The sequence below is a fragment of the Cryptomeria japonica genome, chromosome 5 (genome assembly GCF_030272615.1).
Source record: "Cryptomeria japonica chromosome 5, Sugi_1.0, whole genome shotgun sequence".
Taxonomy (NCBI): Eukaryota; Viridiplantae; Streptophyta; class Pinopsida; order Cupressales; family Cupressaceae; genus Cryptomeria; species Cryptomeria japonica.
In genome coordinates, this window is record NC_081409.1 from 80,638,296 (window position 1) to 80,660,821 (window position 22,526).

At 33.6% G+C, this 22,526-nt stretch overlaps 1 protein-coding gene across 1 annotated transcript; it reads left to right on the forward strand.

Annotated features, from left to right (window-relative positions):
* Positions 1–1,118: 1,118 nt before the first annotated feature.
* On the forward strand, positions 1,119–11,043 carry LOC131032779 (wall-associated receptor kinase-like 22). Its single transcript, XM_059220348.1, has 3 exons — positions 1,119–1,501; positions 9,972–10,377; positions 10,492–11,043. Exons 1-3 carry the CDS (start codon positions 1,119–1,121, stop codon positions 11,041–11,043), a joined length of 1,341 nt encoding a protein of 446 aa, XP_059076331.1.
* The last annotated feature ends 11,483 nt before the right edge of the window (positions 11,044–22,526 follow it).

Sequence of the window (22,526 nt, forward strand, 5' to 3'; positions counted from 1 at the left end):
TCTCTAGGCCTCCAGTTAAGAATGCTTTGATAATCCTTAAAAATAGTTCCATGGTTCATGAAAGTTTTCAGGAACAATATGCTAATGATGAGAACTTTAAGGATATATATGCAGTTTTAATCCAGGGTAAACATGTAGAAGAAAAAGATTACTATGTGCAGGATAACTTGCTATACCACTTGGGTAAATTATGTGTTTCTAAAGATGAACAAGCATAGGTGATTCGAGAAGCACATACCTCTTTGATTGCAGGACATTTCGGCATAAGTAAAATATTGGTTCAATTGCAGAAGTATTGTTACTGGCCTCGTATGCAAGAAACTGTTACAAAGTATATAAAAGGATGTGTAATGTGTGCAACTAGTAAACCAAGTAACGGGAAATTGGGTTTGTACACACCATTACCTGTACCATCCCGTCCATGGGAAAGTGTGTCTATGGACTTTGTGGGAGGTTTACCTATGTCTAGGAAGGGACATGATTATTTGTATGTTGTTGTTGATCGGTTCAACAAAATGTGTATTCTAATGCCTTGTAAGAAATAGGTCACTGTTAAACTAACAGCTTATATGTACTTCCAATTTGTATGGGTTCATTTTGGATTACCTACTTCTATTGTATCAAATCGAGATTCTTGATTCTTAGGGGAATTTTGGACATCTTTGTGGGGACTCATGGACACCAAGCTGAAGAAGAGTACAGCCTTCCATCTGCAGACTGACAGACAAACAGAGGTAGTCAATAGGACAGTTGTTCATCTGCTTAGAGGTTACTGTAGCAAGCATCCTAAGTTGTGGGATGAGAATCTTTATTACATGCAGCATGCTTACAACCATGCAGCACATTCTTCTACAAAAAGGTCTCCTTTTGAGACTTGCTTCGGTTACTTGCTAAGAACAATGATGGACTTTGCCTTTGGAAAAGATGATGTTGAAGATGGACGTCATGATGCAGAGAAGGCTTTGAAGTTCATTCAAAAAGTCCAAGCAGTTCATCAGGCAGTAGAAGCTCAGTTGGAGAAGAGCCAAGCCAAATACAAGGCTTGACATGACAAGCATCGCATAGATCATCATTTTCAGGTTGGTGACCGTGTTTGGTTACATATCAGCAAGGAAAGGATGCAAGGTGAAGGTAAGAATCTTAAGCCTATCAGATATGGTCCCTTTGAGATCTTGGAAAAGATTGGTACCAATGCCTTTCGCCTTAATCTTCCTCCATATATGCAAATTTACTCAGTTGTAAATGTAGAAAACCTGAAGTTGTATGAGCCTCCAATGATATTTGATGAAGACGCTAATATTCAAGTTCCTTCAGTTGATGACCTTGCACCTAAGTATATGTCAGAGCTGCCAGAGGATGTCATTCTTGACAGAAATGTCAGATCTTCAAAAAGAGGTGCTATTGAGTACTTTAAAGTAGGATGTAAAGGGATGCATCCTGGAAAAGCACAATGCATGGAGGTTGAAAGAGTGAGGGAGTTGTATCCTCACTTACTTTTCAAGTAATCAAGCTTTCGGAGGTCGAAAAGCTCTCCAGTGGGGAGGATTGATCCAGGAGGATATGCTCCTTAAAATAGTTTCAAATCTCACATGGGTGGATGATTCCAAACACAACAATTTCTAGTTGTATTGGCCCAAAATGTTAGTTGGAGGATTCGAACCCCCAACCACTCAACCTCTGATGTTGCCTCAATACCATTGCACCACGAGATTCGAGCTTAGCTAAATATAGCACTTAGTTTTATTTAAAGCGTAAGCCGCTTAGTGCTATTAAAAGAGAGGCAGGTGGGAGTTGAACTCCCAACCACCAGTATCCTAAAACCAAGGATGGCCGGTGCGCTATTAATAGTGCATAAGATATTTTTGGAGGATATTTTACATAACCAAATATATTCCGCCTGACATTATTTAAATAAGGTTATATATTAAAAACAAACCCCTAATAATTGAGTAAAATCCAAACCATAAAATAGTAAAGGGGATATTTGCAAGATTATTTTCCCAAAGGGGATTATTTTTTGGTTTTGGTGGTTTAGCCTATTTATGGCTAATTTAATGTATAAAAAGGGGGTGATGGGCCTTTTGAAGGACATTCAGGTGATGAGAAGGAGAGATTTCTCTAGAGACTTTGTTATCAATCCTGTACATCAGAATTTTGTGATGTTGTTGTACTTGAAGGGACAGATGTTGTGCCAGTTGTAATTAATTAATGGAGCTAATCGGATCAGTCCCCCTATTGGAGCAGGACCCGAAGACGTAGTCCACTAGGACGAACTCCGTTATCAACTATGTTTTGTCTTCTATCTTTCTACTCTCTTTCTTTAAGTTCATTACCTTTAATATGTTTTGTTCATTTAAGCATTTTAATCATGTTAATTCGCTTATGTATGCTTTGAATTAACTTATGTAATTGCTATAAGAATTCTTATGCAATAGTCATAGATCCTAATCAGATCACGTATTGTGGGAAAAATGGGCCACAAGCGAAATGTTTATCTTCTTATGTCTCTCAAAGTGATCCACCATACTGTCGCTATGGCTATTGTGAAATTACCCTTCCTAATAATTGGAAGTGGTTTAACTTTAGTGGTGGAGGTAATTTTTCCTTAAATGGTGGTACGGAATGTGGCTTCCTAGCCATATTAGACCCGACTACCTTCCAAGTGAAGAATAATAAGATAAACCTCTTTTGGGGAGACAACAAGAAGGCTAACTATGGTCTCCTCCTTAACTGGGGTATCGGCGATCATAATTGCTCCACGGCTAATGGTGCCAATTATTCTTGTTCCTCCAAAGAGAATGCCTTAAACATATTCATAATGATTTCTTAACCCATATAGGGTACAAGGATTTAAATCCCAACATTTTTCTTTTGTATGTCATTTCCTATTACAATGTGAACATTGAATTCTTTCAACTGATTTCTCTAAACTTGAAATACTAGCCATTTTTGAGCTATATTTCTTACCATATTTGAGACCTTCCTCATAACAGGCCGAATGGGCTCTTGGATTCCTTGCCCATGTTTTCCTTATCTTCTTCCTTCATAACCCATTTTTCGCATGATTTTCAAACCAATATTATTTTTCAGAATAACCTTTGTTTTTAATATCACTTCCTGCACCTATGCATGCAAACACATCCTTACATTCAACTTCACAATCTTCACCTACAAAAACTTTTGGTACATCATCTGTATCAAAATCTCATTTTCTTTTTCCAACAACTTCTTTTCCAAATCTTCATTCACCTTGTTGATTTCATCAGATAATTTTAATTTTTCTTCTAGATATTCGTTTTTCTTTTTTACTTCACCAAACAACTTTATTTTTTCCTTCAATTCTCTATTTTCTTGTACAAGAATATCATTTTCACATAATTGCTCATAAATATCTTTTCTCAATTGCTTCATAGTTTCTATCAAATCTTAATTACACTTCTTGACTTTCAACAATTCTTCTTTCAAGAGATCTTTTTCACATACCAAATTTTCACTCTTTTTTCATTCTTTTACCAGATTTTCCCATTGAAATAAACAATATAAACTCACCTTGGTCACTTATTTCTTAAACAACACACAAATAGTCTTCAGCAATCTACAAACAACACTTATTTCTCAAGCAACACACAAATAGTCTTCAACAATCTCCTTTAACTGCTACAACTCGATCTTTAATCAATTTTTTTTAACTTTTCAATACCTACAAACTTCCTTAATAATGACTCTAATAATAAACTTTATAGCAGATTTGAGACAAATTTCCATACATTTCTTCTTCACAGAATTCTTGCTTCAAAAATCTTCTTTCCAAACAATTAACACCATTTTAGAAAATAAAAAATCTTAATTTACCTCTCTCCTTTTCAAACAATTAACACCATTTTAGAAAATAAAAATCTTAATTTACCTCTTTGGATTGTAAGATCTACTGATGGCTCGCTTCTGCAGCTTTAAATTGCTCTTCTACAAACACTTCCAATTTCTTTTGACTCTCCAAGATCTCTAGGAGCCCGAGCTCTGATAAATTACCTCTCCTTTCAACCAAATAATTTCCTTTCTGAATTATTTTATTTTCTGGTCTCTCAGCTCTAATACCACTTGTTGGAGGTGGATGGAGAAAAAAACACTCACAAATTTAACAATTTCAATCACACAGAAATTAGCACAAAAAATAATAAATACAGAAATTAATATTTACACAGAGGTTATATCATGCTGCAGGACCCAAAACATATTTTTATTGCTTGCAAAAATCAGATTACATCTGGCTCTTTTATAGAGGACTTCAAAAGCATGAAGAAAGTTATAGAAAGAATTATAACATTTAGTTTTTTTTAATAACTAATTGAAATAACTAAAAGTCTATATGACCGATGGAGATAATTGGTTTGCATGATTTCCAAAATGATGGAACTAGTGGTAACTTCATGCTCACGATGGAACCAGATTTTAACTGTGGCTGACTGCATGTATGCGGTGGTTGCATGGTGTTAGAGTTTTCTTGGATAAGGGAGAAATTACACTCCAATAGTATGCAGATGCCACCCTGGATATGTTGGAAATGGTTACTTGAATGGCACTAATTGCACAGGTACAACCTCTGCACTACTCTTAATTATAAGCATCAAAATGCATCATGGTTTATCAATTTTATGCTTATGTGAGTCAATTTAGGGAATCTGTTTTTAATTTAAGACACAAGTAAAAATGAATCTAAGAATCTCCAATCTTCAATTATTGCATTCACTCTCATATAATTATTTGTTTCTTTAAGCCCCCTTTCCTCATGGTTTGATATTATGCAAACATTGACGAATTCAATAATTTACAATGTATAAGCTTGAATGACTGCGTGGAATCAACCAGGAGAAGGTGTATGCGACAATTTTCCAGGTTCTTACAATTGTTCATGTGGAAAGGGTTATAAGGGAAATGGTTTCAGAAATGGGATAGTGTACGATTCAGAAAGATCTCGTAAAATCTGAAAGAAATATAATTCAAATACAAATAACAGAAAGATAACTAATTTTGTTCATTGTTGAATGAATAACCAGAAATAAAACTGTATTGCATATCACCAAAAACTTGGAAAACTATACAATTGCATAGTCTCTCATATATATAGAGAGAGTTGATCATCAACCGATTAGAAAAAGCATTAAAGGAAAACTAAAAAATTAAAAATAGTGGTAAAATTGTTTTAAAACTAAAAACAAGAAATCTTTTTTATCTATACATAGAAGTTTGGATATAGGAGCTGCTATTTAAAAAATTGTTTTATTTAATAAAACTAAAAGAAAAAAAAAAATCACCTTCGTGATCTCTACGATATGTTGTATCATTCGAGCTTATCTTCAATCTCCCCCTGAATGATCAATGGAGTTGAGTCCCAACTGATTTCTAAAGGCAATAAAACTTGTGGTTGGAATAGCTTTAGTAAAAATATCAGCAACTTGTTCAGATGAAGGACAAAACTACAATTCCACTTGTCCATCTTGAACCATGTCACGAATGTAATCATGACGGATCTCGATGTGCTTTGTTATGGCATGAAACACTGGATTCTTTGTCATGGCAATAGTGCTATTATTATTACAATAGATGGTGGTTGGATGCTCAAGAATAAAATATAGATCTAACAATATCCTTCTTATCCATACCGCTTGAGAACTTGCCGATGAAGCTACCATGTATTCCGCTTCTGCTGAAGAAAGAGCCATTGTTGCCTATTTCTTACTACTCCAGGATACAACTCCAGAGCCAAATGAAAAAACATAACCAGATGTAGATTTCCTATCATCCACTGAATCGACCCAATCTGAATTTGTGTAACCAACTAGTTCAAACTTGTTAGTGGGAGAATACTGAATGCCAAAAGTCTATGTAGCACTCACATACCTCAAAATTCTTTTAGCAGCCTGCCAATGTGACTCATGTGGATCCTGCATGAACCGAGAGACGAGGCTCACAACATACATAATATCAGGTCTACTGGTTGTGAGGTACATGAGGCTACCAACCAAACTCCTATACCGAGTTGCATCAACTTTGGGACTAGCATCTTCCTTGGTTAGTTTCTCACCAAGGGCTACAGGGGTTGCAAATTCTTTGCATGCCACCATGTTAAACTTCTTCAATAAATCAGCTATATACTTGGATTAAGAAATAAATATACCTTCTGATGTTTGTTGTACTTCTACACCAAGAAAATAGTGCATAAGTCCCAGATCTGACATTTAAAACTCTTGTTTCATATATGCTTGAAACTTCTCTATGAGAGCTTTTCTATTACCTGTATAAATCAAATCATCAACATAGAGGCAAACTATAAGAATATCATTACCAATACGTTGGACATACAAGGTGGGTTCTGAGTAGCTTCTGTTGAATCTTTTCTTCATGAAATAACTGTCAATCCTAGAATACCAGGCACGAGGAGCTTGCTTCAACCCATAAAAGGCTTTCTTCGACTTGTAGACTAAGTGTTATTTTTCTGGAACTTCATAACCCATAGGTTGTTCTACATAAACTTCCTCATCTATGTAACCATTAAGGAATGTTGATTTCACATCCATCTAAAATATTGGCCACTTGTATTGTGCTGAAATAGCCAATATAATATTGACTGTGTCAAGATGAGCCACTGGAGCAAAAGTTTCTGCATAATCCACTCCAGGAGTTTGTGCAAACCCTTTGGCAACTAGTCTTGCCTTATCGCGTTCTACTGAACTATCTACATGATATTTTACTTTGTAAATCCATTTCACACCAATCACCTGCTTACCTTTGGGAAGTGGAACTAATTCACAAGTATTATTCTTATGAATGGAATTCATTTCATCATTCATAGCATTAACCCATACGGGTTCTTTCACTGCTTCTTCATACACAGAGGGTTCAACTTTAATTGTACTAAACAAAGAAAAAATAGCAACTGGATTTATATTGGTACTCCTCTGATAAACATCAACTAAACTTCGTACCTTTCATGGAATGGATGCTGGAGGTCATGGTGGAGGTGAATCTTCACCTGAGTTTGTGCTACTTGAAGAACTAGGTGAGCTTGGAGGAATGGAACTAGAGATAGAACTTCCACTTGAGCTTGTGGGGAGAGGAGGAGGAACACTATTATCTTCCATGTTTAAGATTATTGATGGATTTTTCTCCAGATCATTTTTCCACTGCCATACTCCCCCTTCATCAAAAATCACATCCTGACTACCTATCCATTGCATTGTCTTGGGATTATAGAATCTGTAGCCTTTAGTTGCAGTAGAGTAGCCCACAAAGATACTAAGTTGGGATTTGGCATCCAACTTCTTCCGCTTTTTAACTGGAATAGGCACATATGCCAAACATTCAAAGACACAAAGATGAGCCACTGAAGGCTTGTGACCACTCCAGGCTTCCTTTGGAGTCAGATTTTGAACTGCTTTTGTTGAACTACGGTTGAGAATATACACTATAGTGGCAACTGCTTCTCCCCAAAAACTATTTGGAAGATTTTTTGTCTGCAACATGCTTCATGCCATTTCCATAATGGTACGGTTCTCTCTTTCAGCAATACCATTTTGTTGAGGTGTATATGCGGCAATAAGCTATCTCTGGATGCAATTATTAGCACAAAAATCAGCAAACTCATTAGAAATAAACTCCCCCCTCTATCTGTTCTGAGTATCTTGACAGGATACCCACTTTGTTTTTTAGCTAGTGCTTTAAAATTCTTGAAGCATGCAAAGGCTTCAGATTTTTGCTTCAAAAAATAAACCCGTGTGGCAAGAGTAATCATCAATGAATGTCAAAAAATAAAGGTTCTTACCCAATGATGACTCTTTCATATCACCACAGATGTCAGCATGCACAAGCTCTAAAGGAGATTCGGCTCTCCAAGATTTTTCCATCAGAAAACTATCTCGGTGATGCGTGCCAAGGGCACACCCTGAACAAACTTCTTCTTTTGCCTTGATTGGTGGAAGACCTCACACCATATTTTTCTTACTCAACAAAGTTAGCCCTTGAAAATTCAGATGACCATATCGTTGATGTCATAACCATGAATCATCTATGGTTGATTTTAGTGCATGCAACTTACTAGAAACCAATTTGAGAGGAAACAATCTATTCTCTGTCATATAAGTCTTTGCTATAAGATGATAATTATTAGATTTATCAAAAATTTTGCAGCAGCTATCTTCAAATATAACTTTATAGTTCTTTTCTAGAAGTTGTCCTATACTCAAAAGACTATGTTGTAATTCTAGCACAAAGAAAGTATTATGGATATTTGTAGTGTCTCCTTGCTTAGTCTTGACTGCAAGGGTACCTTTTCCCATTACATCAACCTCCTTATCATCTCCAAATTTAACTTTACAACTCATTGAATCATCTAATTTGACAAAGAAATCAGATTTACATGTCATGTGATTTGAACAACTAATGTCCAAGAACCAGACATCCTCTTGGGGTTCTTTTACCAAATTGCATGCAAAGAATGTAGAATTCTTTGCATCAGAAGATTCTTCTGCATAACTAGCTCTTGACTTATTCAAGTCAGATTTCTTCTTCCTGCACTCAGATTCATAGTGCCCATATCTTTCACAATATCTACACTGAATACTCCTCCTATCAACAAAACTTCATCGTCTTCCTCTACCTCTTCCTCTATTATTTCCAGAAGATCCACCTTGAAATTTTGCAATATGAGAGGGAGGAGATTTGGATTTTTCCTCAATATTCATAGAAGACTGGAAAGCTTGAACAAAACTTTCCATAGAATGTTGCATGTGCTCTTCATGAGACTGCAAAGAACCAATTAATCCTGCAACTTTAAAAGTAGTTAAATCTTTACTTTCTTCAATAGCAATTACTACTAGATTAAATTTAGGAGGAAGAGACCTCAAAAAAATTTCTACAATTTTTTGATTTGATATAGTTTCTCCTTGAGTCCTAAGCTGATTCACTATACCTTGAGTCTTTGTAATAAATTCATGAATGGACTTAGATTCTTTCATCCTCAAATTTTCAAATTCTCTTTAGAAAGTTTGAAGTCTTACCAATTTTATTTTATCTGTACCTTGGTATGCAGTTTGTAGAGCCTCCCATGCATCCTTTGATTTTGTCAGACTAGCAATTCAAGGAAAAATTGAGACATCCAAGGCAGATTGAATGGTGAAAATAGCTTTGTTATCCTTCTTTCTATCTTATTTCAGTTGATTTTTCTGTTGTGGTGTCCATGTATTTAATGTATTATGATCAACAGGTTCTGTGTATCCACCTTCCACAAATTCCCAGAGATCTTGGGATAAAAGTAGGGTCTTCATCTTGATACTCCAATAATCATAGTTTTCTCCAATAAACAATGGAAGCTGAAATGCTAAATCTTTTCTATTAGCCATCTGAAAATAACTGTTGTTCTACCCTGCAACCTCCACAATCAGAACTCTTGCAACCTGCTCTTATACCAAATGAAAGAAATAAGATTCAAATACAAATAACAGAAAGATAACTAATTCTGTTCATTGCTGAATGAATAACTAGAATAACCAGAAATAAAACTATATTGCATATCACCAAAAACTTGGAAACTATACAATTGCATAGCCTCTCATATATAGAGAGAGAGCCGATTAGAAAAAGCATTAAAACAAAACAAAAAAACAAAAAAACAGTGGTAAAACTGTTTTAAAACTAAAAGCAAGAAATCTATTTAATCTATACGTAGCAGTTTGGATATGGGAGCTGTTGTTTAAAAAAATGTTTTATTTAATAAAACTAAAAGCTAAAAAATAAATCGCCTTCGTGATCTCTATGATATGTTGTATCATTTGAGCTTATCTTCAAAATCGTGATGTTTGGAATTATAGCTATAGGTGATGATGCACCACATCTAATATATCTTTAATGTAATTTTACAAAAACTAATTATACCGTGTGTTAGTTTAATTGCTTGTCTTGTAGAATTTCAAATATAGGTATAATTTTATTTCAACGTCTGGTCTGGTAAAATGCATAGGATCCGTCACTTCATTTCTGGTTGTCTCATTAGCAGCAACTGTCTTGGTTGGTTTGGTGGCTAAAGAAACGCCACTTGAAACTTGTGGAGGTCAAGTACTTTCAACAACTTCAGCAATACATAGCTTCTACAGTGGGAGAGAAACCCTGAGACTCTTTTCTGCCAAAGAAATGGCAAGAGCTTATAATAATTATTCAAATGAAATGGTATTGGAAAGTGGTGGCTTCGAAACTGTATTCAAAGGTATTCTATTGGATGGTACACTTGTGGCTATTAAAAAATCCAAGCAAGCTTTCAATGTAGAGGATGGCCATGACTTTCTGAATGAAGTTACAATTCTTTCTCAAATCAATCACAGAAACATAGTGAAATTGTTAGGTTGCTTCATCCAAACTAAATATCCAATGTTGGTATCTGAATTCGTTCCAAACGGAACATTGTTTGAACATTTACAGTCTAGGGAAGGGTGTTTTCCTTAGGCATCACGTCTGCAGATTGCAATCGAGACGACGGAGGCTTTGGCATATCTACATTCTGAAGCATCTCAACCCATTTTCCACCGGGATGTGAAATCAACTAATATTCTTTTAAATGAGTCATTTTCTCCCAAAGTTGTAGACTTTGGGATTTCTCGTCTCATCTCTACTTCCAATGATACACATCTCACAACAAATATAATGGACACAACGGGTTACTTAGATCCCAAGTGCTTCCAAACGTATCAGCTCACCGACAAAAGCAATGTATACAGTTTTAGTGTTCTCCTAATTGAGCGTATAACAGGTCTGGAACCGCTGAGTGTCGAAAGGATCAGCGATGAGTGGAGCTTATCTAATCTTTTTCTTTCCAGAATAAAAAACAACCGCCTCAGGGAAATCTCGGATAGCAAAGTACTGGAGGAGGAAAACCTGCAACAGATGCAAGATATGGGAAGGTTAGCAAGGGAATGCCCTCATTTGGAAAGGAGGAAACAACCATTGATGAAGGAGGTCGTGGAGGAACATTTATGGATAAGAGGTGGCGCAAGATAGAAAAATTTCCATGACAGTGTAAACTGTGATGATGCAATATTTGATCAGACAAGCATTTCTACAGAATCAACACAAACATCTTATAAATTTATAAGTTACAATTTTCCATCTTCAGTTGAGAGTACGTCGAAGGAACCGTTCACTTCACTCAGTGAGATGCCGAGCCTCCCAGAATGAGTGAGTTTAGAGGACAACACTTCTAATCTATTTTAATACACTATAGTCTACGAGGTAAGATCATATATTATAGGGATGTAAGATTATCGTTCAATTTGGTATGGTATCCAAGATTAAATATTATTATATGGATTGTGCCAGGGTATGTGCAAAACATTCTAAATGGATGTTCATTGTATTTTCTGCTGAATAGATTGAAATATATATATATATATATATATATATATATATATATATATATTTTCTGCTGAATAGATTGAAATATATATATATATATATATATTAAGTTCTTATCAGTTAATTATTATTTCCATTTATAAATTTATTTAGTTTAGATGAATAAGTAGTAATTATTATTAAATTAGTTTTAGTCTATATATATATGTTTTTTTATAAGAGAGAAAGATTGAAAGTGATTTTTTTTTTGTTATTTTAGATATAACACATATTTCTTTTAACAAAGTGATAATAAATTAGTTGCCTTTTTTTTTCATCTTTTATATCTAGAAGTTATTTAATCCCTATCATCTACAAAATTTAGATGATCATAAGGTAATTTTGATTTTGAAAGAAAAAATAACATGAAAGTTAAAACTTATAATTAATTAATGCAATTTTAAATGACGAGGGAGTGTAATTAATGTTGAGAGACATTTTATAATTGGGGTGGACGGGAATGATGGCATGAGTGTATTAATGTGAGTTTGTTAATATTTTTTTTTATATTTTAATTTAAATTTGACAATCATTTACATATTAATACTAATTATAAATATAATATTCTCAAAATAAGCATCACATAACAAATAGATACGACTCAAAAAATTTATAAGTTTTAGATAGATGAATACATATAAAATAAAGATAAAGATATTTAAAAAACAAATATTCTTTTTAAAATTATTTGCAAAGAGTAATTAATTTAGTTAAAAAATATTTCTTTTAACAAAGTGATAATAAATTAGTTATCTTTTTCTTCATCTTTTATATCTAGAAGTTATTTAATCCATATCATTTACAAAACTTAGATGATCATAAGATAATTTGGATTTTGAAAGAAAAATAACATGAAAGTTAACACTTATAATTAATTAATGTTCACAGATTTTAGATGTTATGTGAAGGTAGGACCTATTGAAGAGCCAATTTGAAATGACGAGGGAGTGCAATTAATGTTGAAAGGTATTTTATAATGGTTATGGGTGGGAATGATGGCATGAATGTAATAATGTGAGTTCGTTAATAAAAATTATTATATTTTAACTTAAATTTGACAATCATTTACATATTAATACTAATTATAAATATAATACTTTCAAAATAAACACCACATAAAAAAAGATATGCCTCATCAAAATTTTAAGTTTTAGATAGATGAATAAATATAAAATAAGGATAAATACATTTAAAAAATAAATATTCCTTTCAAAATTATTTATAGAGAGTAATTAATTTAGTTAAATAATACATTTTGTAAATTTTAATTTATTATAAATTTTTAAGAAGTTTAAAATTTAAATATAAAATTAAGATGTAAAAAATATTTTCATTAAATATAATCAATTGTATTTAAGAAATAATCAATTTAAAAGATATTTATCATCAATTTATACCTCATTAAAACTAAAGTGTAATAAATAATTATCTATTTCATTAATAACACACAATTTATGCCTAGTCTTATAAAGTGAAAGGTGAATGATGAGACACATGAAGTAAAATAACTTTAAAATGATAAAATTTAAAAGATTATTTTCTATAGTTAACATAAAAATTATAAGATTTTGAAATATTATGACTCTAATGGTGATCTTGTATTCCTATAATTTTTTTTATATATGTATTAAATATTTTTAAATTAATGAAAAGTAGCACACATATTTATTAATAATTATTTCATACAGATCTCATTACTGTTTATATGTATGTTTTTTTTTAAAGAATTATTTTAAATTAATAAACATTATTTTATGCATACTTTTAAAGTCAAAGTTCGTACCTCTTCAAAGTATCAATATAAATTAGTGCAAATTGAAATTCAGAACCTCATTTGTTTGCGTGTGACAAATGGACAAGAATACTCCTCAAGGGCCAGGATATAGGGACAAAATGTACATTAGTTCATGTTATATGGGAGAAGATAAATTCTCAACACATGAAATGCTGTTAAATGGATAAACCATAAAAAAATGCTAACTCATTGCTAGTGGAAAGATTGATTGGAAGGACATGGACATTACTTTTAATTTAATTTAACTAAAAGAAGATGTACAACTATTCAGATATGATTTGAATTCGTTAATAGTAAGTCAAGCTCCTCAATCCTTGACCTTTATGTAAGATGACTTTGTTGTGGAGAGAGTCCCCTCAAATGAATAGCTATAAGTAATGAAAGTGTTGGTTTGTTCTTTATATGCCAACTCAAGTTTTATATTGCATTTAGAAATGGTGGATTGTTTAAGTTGTAACGAGTGAGGGATTACATATTGAATTATTTGGATATTCTATTTATTAGAAATTGAAAGATAAAATCTATTGTAGAGTTTGAAATCTTTTTTTAATTAAGAGATGAGACTAAGAAAATATGAGACTTATCAATGATTGCTGAAAAATAAAATAGATGAAAATAAAATAATTTTAAAATGATATATCATTATTTTGTATATATGTTATCATTCTTCACTACATAAAATATAAATATTATAATAATAAACTATTATTTCATACAGATATTATTATTATTTATCATTAAAAAAAAAAAAATCACTGAAAAATATTAAACTATATTTTTTCCACACGATTCTAGAATATAGGATGACTATAAAATGATAGATACATATACCTTCAAACGTAAAAATGGAATGACTTTGAAATGATGAACTATCGTTTTGTGTTCTTTTCCGCTCTGCGAACTTGTGATTAGGTGAAGTTGTATAAATGACCTCCATACGAATCTCAGAAGCTCAAAAAATTTTACATTCGTAGAACGAAAAAAGCGATGCGTACTACCGAAATGACTTTGAAGTGATGATCAGAATCTTATCTTCCATCTATGGTGGTAATGGCAGACCAAACTTTTGGAAAGGAATTCAAGAAAGGGAATGAAATGATCTCTACTACAATCGCGAAGCTTTAGAGTGGGAAAGAAAGTTAGCAATCTTCTTTCAGTAGTGAAATACTCGTTCCGTTCAACCCAAAATTATATTCCTTTCACTTTAGTTGCTATTGATATTGACTTCAAAGTTCCTACTACTTCTCCGTATCAACATAAATTAAGGTAAATTAACATTCAACGACACTGTTGAAATGTCATTCCTATTTTTAGGTTTCAAACACAATAGAATAGCCCTTAAAGGCCAAGGATAGAGGATTGAAACATTCTTTGTTAACAATATAGGGAAGAAGATAAATACTTGACAACTGAAGCACAGTTCAATGGATAAACCTTAGATAATACTGAACTCGTTGCCAATGCAAAAATTGATTGGGAGTGCTGGGGCATCACTGCAATAGTAATTCTGACTTCAAATTTCTGGCCCCGGAAACAAGATACGTAGCTATTCAGTTACCATTTGAATTCGTTCAGAACAGCCCTCTCTATCTCAAGATAATTTTATTATGGAGTGTCCCCTAAAGTAAACAAGTGTAAGTAAGAAAAATGTTAGCTTGCTCTTCGCGTGCCATCTCAAATTCTTAACATGTTACATTCACGTAGTTTAAATTGCAATGAAGAGAGCATTTGACATTGAATCATCTAGATATCATCTTTATCAGAAATTTTCAAAGTAAAACTCATCTTAATGTGCGAAGTTATTTTTCTTAATAGCTTGATCCTAATAGCTTAATAGGGAGAAACCATTTTTTATGCCTTCCAAATACTATTGAACTAACTTGAAGCACGAAACTTGGAGTATGGGGTTATGATAATTTGTTTTTAAATGTTCATAGATGAGAACAAAATTATACATATAGTTACTTTAGTGTTATACAGAGTTAGAACTTCCCTAGGAGCATAGCCCTTAATTGCTTCAGAATTTTAGTTTGTTAGTTACTTATAGAGACTTCCTAGTTAGCAAAAGTTCAAATAAAGACAATTGGACAACATGTAGTATGGAAGGTGGTGAGGATTGGATCATTACTAAAAATAAACAATGTGAATTATTCATTTATGATATTATATAGTGATGTTTAGCGTGAAAATTAATCATAATAGACAATTTAAAAGGTTTTGATATAGTATGGTTATTTAATAATGTGTAGAGTGCATATTTTCTATTATAAGAAATTATGTACAACAACTACAAAAGATAGGTGAATGGTCTATAAGGTGTTAAAGATCATTAAATGCATTATCTTTTGGTTTTGGTAGTACACATCACTATTTCATTACTCTTTCATAATGTTTTATTCTATGTAGTAAATGTGTAATCAACTACACATGACTTTGCCTAGTTGAAATTGTTTATAGACTAAGTATTTTATTAGTTTGGAACACCTTGTAGAAGTGACATGTTGTATATAATACCAAAGAGATTTCTTTTTAATTGAATGATGGTTGGTATTCGAAAGATAGTTACAATATAGAGTTAGTTGATATGTCATGGAACCTCTCTATCTACATCGAAATTGAGACATATAGAAAGATGGCTGATTTGACGGTGAAACAAGAATGTGTAGACTATATAATATATATATTTAGATTGAGGACAATGACTAAGGGATAACTTATTTGCATATTTTTTTTTAAGTTTTATGAATTAATGCAATTGTTGGCTATCTATTGGTGCTATTTCTTTCCCTTGAAATGGTTTCCTATTTTAGTCACTATGTCTCATATATTCAAAAAAATTGCGTATATTTGTTTTCCTCTTTTCTATGAATTAGTGATTTGATACTATAGACATAATATCTATTTTGATCACATAACATAAATTTATTTTGCAAACATATGTAAAATATTAAACAATAAAATAAAAAATAATATGAAATTTTAATATTGTAAAGGTTTAAATTATGTTGCTTTTAACTTCGATCAATGATGAAAGAAAAGTAGACATAAAGCTTATTAGTTATTATTAATTCCTATCATGGAGGAATACTTATGCATTCACTGCATTCTAATTTTTCAATATTTTAGCCAATCATTTAAGAGAATTAAATATTTTGAACAAGATTTCTATAGTTAATACTTAATTTTTTATTTTAAATGATTATGAAAATGTGATTTTTCTTTGTTCCTATTGATCTGTATTGAAAATAATAGACAACAAATTTAATTTTTCAAAAAGAAAAATACACCAAACTTTTCCTTTGTTAATTATTTTGAACATAAAGTACAATTTATTATAATTATATAGATTATGGTGCTAGCAACTATCAAATCACTTGCTTATTATTTTAATTTTTTAACTTTTGCTTGCTTACTCTTATATTTTCATATTTATTGCATATTAATGCCCTCAATATTGGAATCCTCCTTGGTTTTTTATTTTTCAACGGTCAAATCATAGTTACAGGTAAAAATTCATTCACCTCACTTAATGTCTAGAATGGTACATAACTTTCCGTCGGTGACAATTTTCAATTAAATTTTTTGGTGTAATAGTGAAAATTGAGCCCATTTCTTTGTATTTAATGTTATGAATAATATTAGACATTAATAAGCACATGTCACCCGACATGTGCAAAACCAAAAAAATGAATGTGATATGGTATATACCTATCATCTATCAGGTGTAGTGGATTTTATCATGAGAGAATATAGATGTTTACTAATTACATATTTTTGAGCTAGTGAATAATATTCTCAGATAAGAGGTTAAAAAGATTATGGATGAATTAGATTACCATTAAAAGTATTTGATTTATTTATATAAAGAATAAAATAAAAATATAATTGTATAGAAATTTTATTTTAAAAAATTAAAATAATTTATATATTAAAAATCCATGTTTTTTTTAATTATTAAAATATATAAAATTACATTAATATTGGTTGAATGATGTATAACATAAAAGTTCTGCAAATTTTTAGTGATTAGCGAGAGTTAAATGCTATCGATGAGTACTCTATCATGCGTCTCATGGTTTTTTCTCCTTCTAAGTGTAAGCCAACTAGGAGCGAAGTGGATGGGGCTTGGCAGATGGTGGAAGGGAATAAAAGCAGGTGTCGGAGGAAATCCCTTCAAACCCTCACAGGCCCTAATTTGATTCCCCTTAGGCCACTGAATTGCTCTGCAATTTTGAATAGTCTGTTCCTCAGGGGCACTAAATATGTCTGCTTTCCCCTATCCTCCCCCCATTTCTCAGGCCATTTCAACAAATCAGTGGGACAAGCTAGGGAATACAGAAAGGTGTTGAACCAAAGATGGCTTAAGGTGATTCCTACAAACTGTGGAATTTCATGGCAAACTACGGTGGATCTTTCCAAGGTTAACGGACTTAGGAAAGAAAATCCTCCTCATACTGCAAAGCAGGAAGAGCGGCCGCAATCATACCCATCAATCCTAGTAGGCCGAAAAATGGAGATTAGGCTGGATTTAGAGATTCTCCAGCAGAACATCATCTTTCACCAAAGAAATATCTTCATTGCTAATTGGTGAGGCTCTCATTACTCCTTCAAAGATGTGAAAGGTTTGTGGGAAACTAAATTTCACAACCTGGTAAGCACCTATAATATGGGTTCTCATTGCATTCTAATTACATGCATAGACTCAAGTGTTAAGCAAGATTTTCTTAGAAGTAAGGAGAAATTGCTTAATGGTTGTATCTTTCATTGAATTGATTGGGTTCCTAATTTTAACCATAAAGCTTTTGAATTCAATAGCAAACTGCATTGGGTCAACATTGGTCCCCTTCCTATCGAATTTCATGTTTTAGAAATAATAGAATCATTTGCGGTAGGCTTAGGGAAATGCCTGGCTATTGAAGGTATTTGGGATAAAAAAATTGATAAAGACATTAAATTACTTATTGATTTCAAAACTATTTCCCCTAAATTGAACCCTTTCCAATTAATAACCTCAACAGGGAAATGGGAGATTAATCCATTGATCTATAAAGGAATTATTGACACTTCAGATATGGTTATCTACCATAAGAGCAATACAATTAAGGAGATAGTATTCAATCATAGTTTTGCAATCCACAACCAAATCACCCATAACAGCCAATCAGTCGAAGCACCTAAGTCTCACCCTAATCCTACCCCACCCGTGACCATAGCTAGTCGGTCTCTCTCCAGAAAAACCAACGATGGCTTGCCTCCCTCTGCCTCATCCTCTCATCCCTTAGCACTGACATCAAAGAAGGAAAAACCCTCACTATCTACTTCAAAGAGAAAGGAACTCGCATTCCCCCTCATAGGGATACCCATTTAGACTTAGACCATACCTCCAAGGATAATAGGAAATCGAGCCATCTTCTAACAGATAATCAGTATCTTTCTAACTCAGTCCAAGTTAACAATAATTTGGACAAATAATATCTCTCTCTTAACAAAGAATCCCTTAACAGCTTACTTGAATTCACCAATGCCTTGAAGGCTAATATAGTGGAACAAATAGAAATAGTGGAGCACAGCTTGGCTGACGAAGATGAAATCAGGGACAAAGACCTCATTTCAACTCTAGGAGGCTCAAAGGAATTTAACCTTAGGGAGGCTCAGAAGGATTCATTAGAAAATACTCTTTTACTCCCCCCAACATTAGGATCCTTGAAAAGATCAGATAATATAGAGGTACTTGGAGAGGCTTCTCCTGACCAATGCATTGAAACCCTTATGGAGGAAGTCTTGTTGGGTTTATCTCTTAATTTGGTAGGCAGGCCTAAGCTGGAATGTGGATCTTCTCAAAAGAGAAGAGGGAGAAGATCACATTCGGAACTTAGACTCAAGGATGGGGAAGATTTTGACCAATCTAAGATAACGGATGCCTTTAATGTAGGGAGAGGGAAGTTCCCTCCCATGTCACCATGAAGATAATTACATGGAATGTTATGGGCATCAACGCCCCTAACAAGCAGCGCATCCTCAAGTGCTGCATCTTCAAGGTTAAAGCTGAGATAACCATTATTCAGGAAACAAAGTTAGATAGTGTTGGAGGAGATAATTTTGGCAAGCGTCTAGGTAGATTCAATTGGATAGGAATTCCTGTTGTAGGGGCATCTGGAGGTCTAGGTATCATATGGGACACTAGACAAATCTCATTAGAAACTCTAGAGAACAATAGATTCTGGATGAGTACAAAATTTAAGTGTGTTAGCAATAACTTAAACTTTATACTAATCAATGTTTACGGCCCAACCCCTAATGATTTAAAGCTAATAGTTTGGGAGGAACTTTCCACTTTCATGAGAAAACATAAGAATAAAAATTGCATTATAGGCGGAGATTTTAATGTCATTTGCAACCTTGTTGAGAAATCAAGGGGTTGTTCCTGAGAACCTCAGTCCCTAGTAGACTTTAGAAATTGGTCCTTGCAGAACAACCTCATGGATATACTTACAAACAATGGAGTTTTTACCTGGACCAATAGAAGACCTGGTTTCAGTATGATAGCAGAAAGATTAGATAGGTCTTTTATTAAGGACAACTTAGGTTCCCTTAATAACAACCTAGTCAAGGAATCCATACTACATGTATCAGGTTCTAATCACTTCCCAATCCAACTAACTATAGCGGAAGACGATAACCCTTTAAACCGTCCCTTCAAATTTGAGCTTATGTGGCTGAAGGAAGAAAACTTTATAAACATGTTAGAAAAGTGGTGGCTATCATTTAAGGTCCCTGGATCCGAGCTATTTTGTTTTGTATCTAAGTTAAAAATGATCAAACAATCTCCCTTAACATGGAATTGCGAAAAAATTGGTAATATCTTTGACACTAAAGCCCAAATTGAACTCGAGTTAAACAAAGTTAATGACATAGTAATCAAACTTGGGATGGATCAAGACTGATATATGAAAGAAAAAAACACTAATGAAAAAAGATGAAGAAATTATGTCAAAAGAGGAAACCTTTTGGAAACAAAAATCGAGAGAGACTTGGCTCACTGAGGGGGACAGGAACACAATTTTTTTTCATGCTAGTACCAAAGCTAGGAGAAGCATAAATAAAATAACTAGTATAATGATAGTAATGGTTGCCTAATAGAAGATCCTGAAGGAATAGCCAAAATAACTGTTAACTTCTTTCAACTCCTACTTAACTCAGAATCCTCCAACCTTGTAGCCCAGGAAAGTGTTCTGCAAAATATCCCTAAACTAATCACTCAAGAGCATAACATGTATTTAAATAGGAGCTTCACAACAGAAGAAATTGAGAAAGTAGTTAAAGAACTGCACCCGAAAAAAGAACCTGGGTTGGATGGCTTTCCAGCAACCTTCTTCCACTCGTGTTGGCACTTTTTGGGAAAGGAGTTAGCAGACGCTTTAGAAGGTGCAAGAAAATCAGGTAGGATTCTTGGAGAGATCAATAAAACCTTCATTTATCTCATTCCAAAAAAAGATTATGTAGTAAGCTTGGAAGAGTTTAGACCTATCGCCCTCTGCAATACACTCTACAAAATTCTCACAAAAGCATTAGCTAATAGGCTGAAATTTTTTCTTCCCATTATTATCTCGGAAGAAAAATCCGGTTTTGTCCTTGGTAGATCTATTTTGGATGGGGTTATCCTCGCTCACGAGGCAATCCATTCCTCTCAAACCAATTCTTTCCCTTCAATGCTTATTAAGATAGATATTAAGAAATCTTATGATAGAGTTTACTAGAGATTCCTCTGCAAATGCATGGAAGCCTTTGGTTTTAACAAAAGTAGAGTTAATATGCTAGTAGAATGTATCTCAACTCTTCATTTTTTAATTTTGGTAAACGGGACCCCCTAGGGATTCTTTACAAGCTCCCGAGGATTGAGGCAAGGGGGTCCTATATCTCCCTTCCTCTATATTGTCATGGCAGAAGCCCTAGCCAGGAAAATCTAGAAGTCTCAAGAGCTAAGCAACATAGAAGGAATAAGAGTCACTAGTAATGTTGATCCAGTTACTCATCAACAATTCACGAACAATACGCTATTGTTGGGTAACAACACCCATTGTGAACCTAGGAGCTTTAAATTTATTTTAGATTGGTATGTGAATGCCTTTGGCTAGGAGGTCAACAAAGACAATACCAAGGTTTTTTTCATCAAAACTAATGAGAAGAGAGCAAAGGAAATTCTAAATCTCTTATGATTCCATTCAAGAACCCTCCCATGTAAATACTTAGGCCTCCCATTGGACAGAGGGGTTAGAGAAAACAAACTTTGGGATCGAGTACTATCTAAGTTGGAATCAAGACTGCAATCATGGAAAGGTAAATGGTTGTCACTAGCAGGAAGAATTGTCTTGATTCATTTTGTCCTCTTGCCAATCCCACAATACTACATGTCTTTCCTCCAACTCTCAGGAGGTATCAGGGACATACTCATTAAGATCTTGATGACCTTCTTCTGGCATGGCCTAGAGGATAAGAAAAAGTTTGCATTAGTTGCATGGGATAACCTTTGCCTCCCAAATATTAATGGAGGTTTAGGATTTAGAAATATAGAAAGTCAAAATAGGGCACTTGGAGAAAAATTAGTATGGAGAATCTATAAATAGCCACAACTGAAATGGGTAAAAATATTTGGGAATAACTATCTGGGCAACCCAGATCCAACTAGCATCTTCAGAATTCCCTCCCTCCCCAAAGGTTCTAGAATCTGGAACTTCATTACCAATTGCATAGGAGTCCTCTCTAACCAACTCTCCTGGAATATTGGGCAAGGGGACAAAGCCCTGTTTTGGGATGATTCCTAGGGTGGGTATCCCCCTATTAGTAGCATTATCCATAATGATTCCTTAAAACTAGAATTAGAAAACTCTATAGGAAAGTACGTCAGAGACTACGTCACCTCGTCCAACTCAGACCCTGCTCTAGGCTAGAGCTGGAAACCTTTAACCGTATCTTCTTCTAATCAAAGAGAATGCTCCCTTCTATTTTCTATTCTCCGGAATAGAAATCTCTCATTTAACTCGAGCGAGGACAACTTAATTTGGTTAGGATCCCCCAATGGAGAATACAATGTAAAATGAGGCTATAGGGTTGCTCATAAGCTAGAATATAGAAGGATCTCCAACCTTCTCTTGTTCCTCTGTTGGCCTTCCTCTGAGCTGCTCTGCAAAAGAGAATCCTCACAATAGACTATTTTTGAAAAATGGGATATGACGACCCCTCTAGATGTCCATTATGTTGCAAGATGGAGGAAGATGCAGACCACCTATTACTTAAC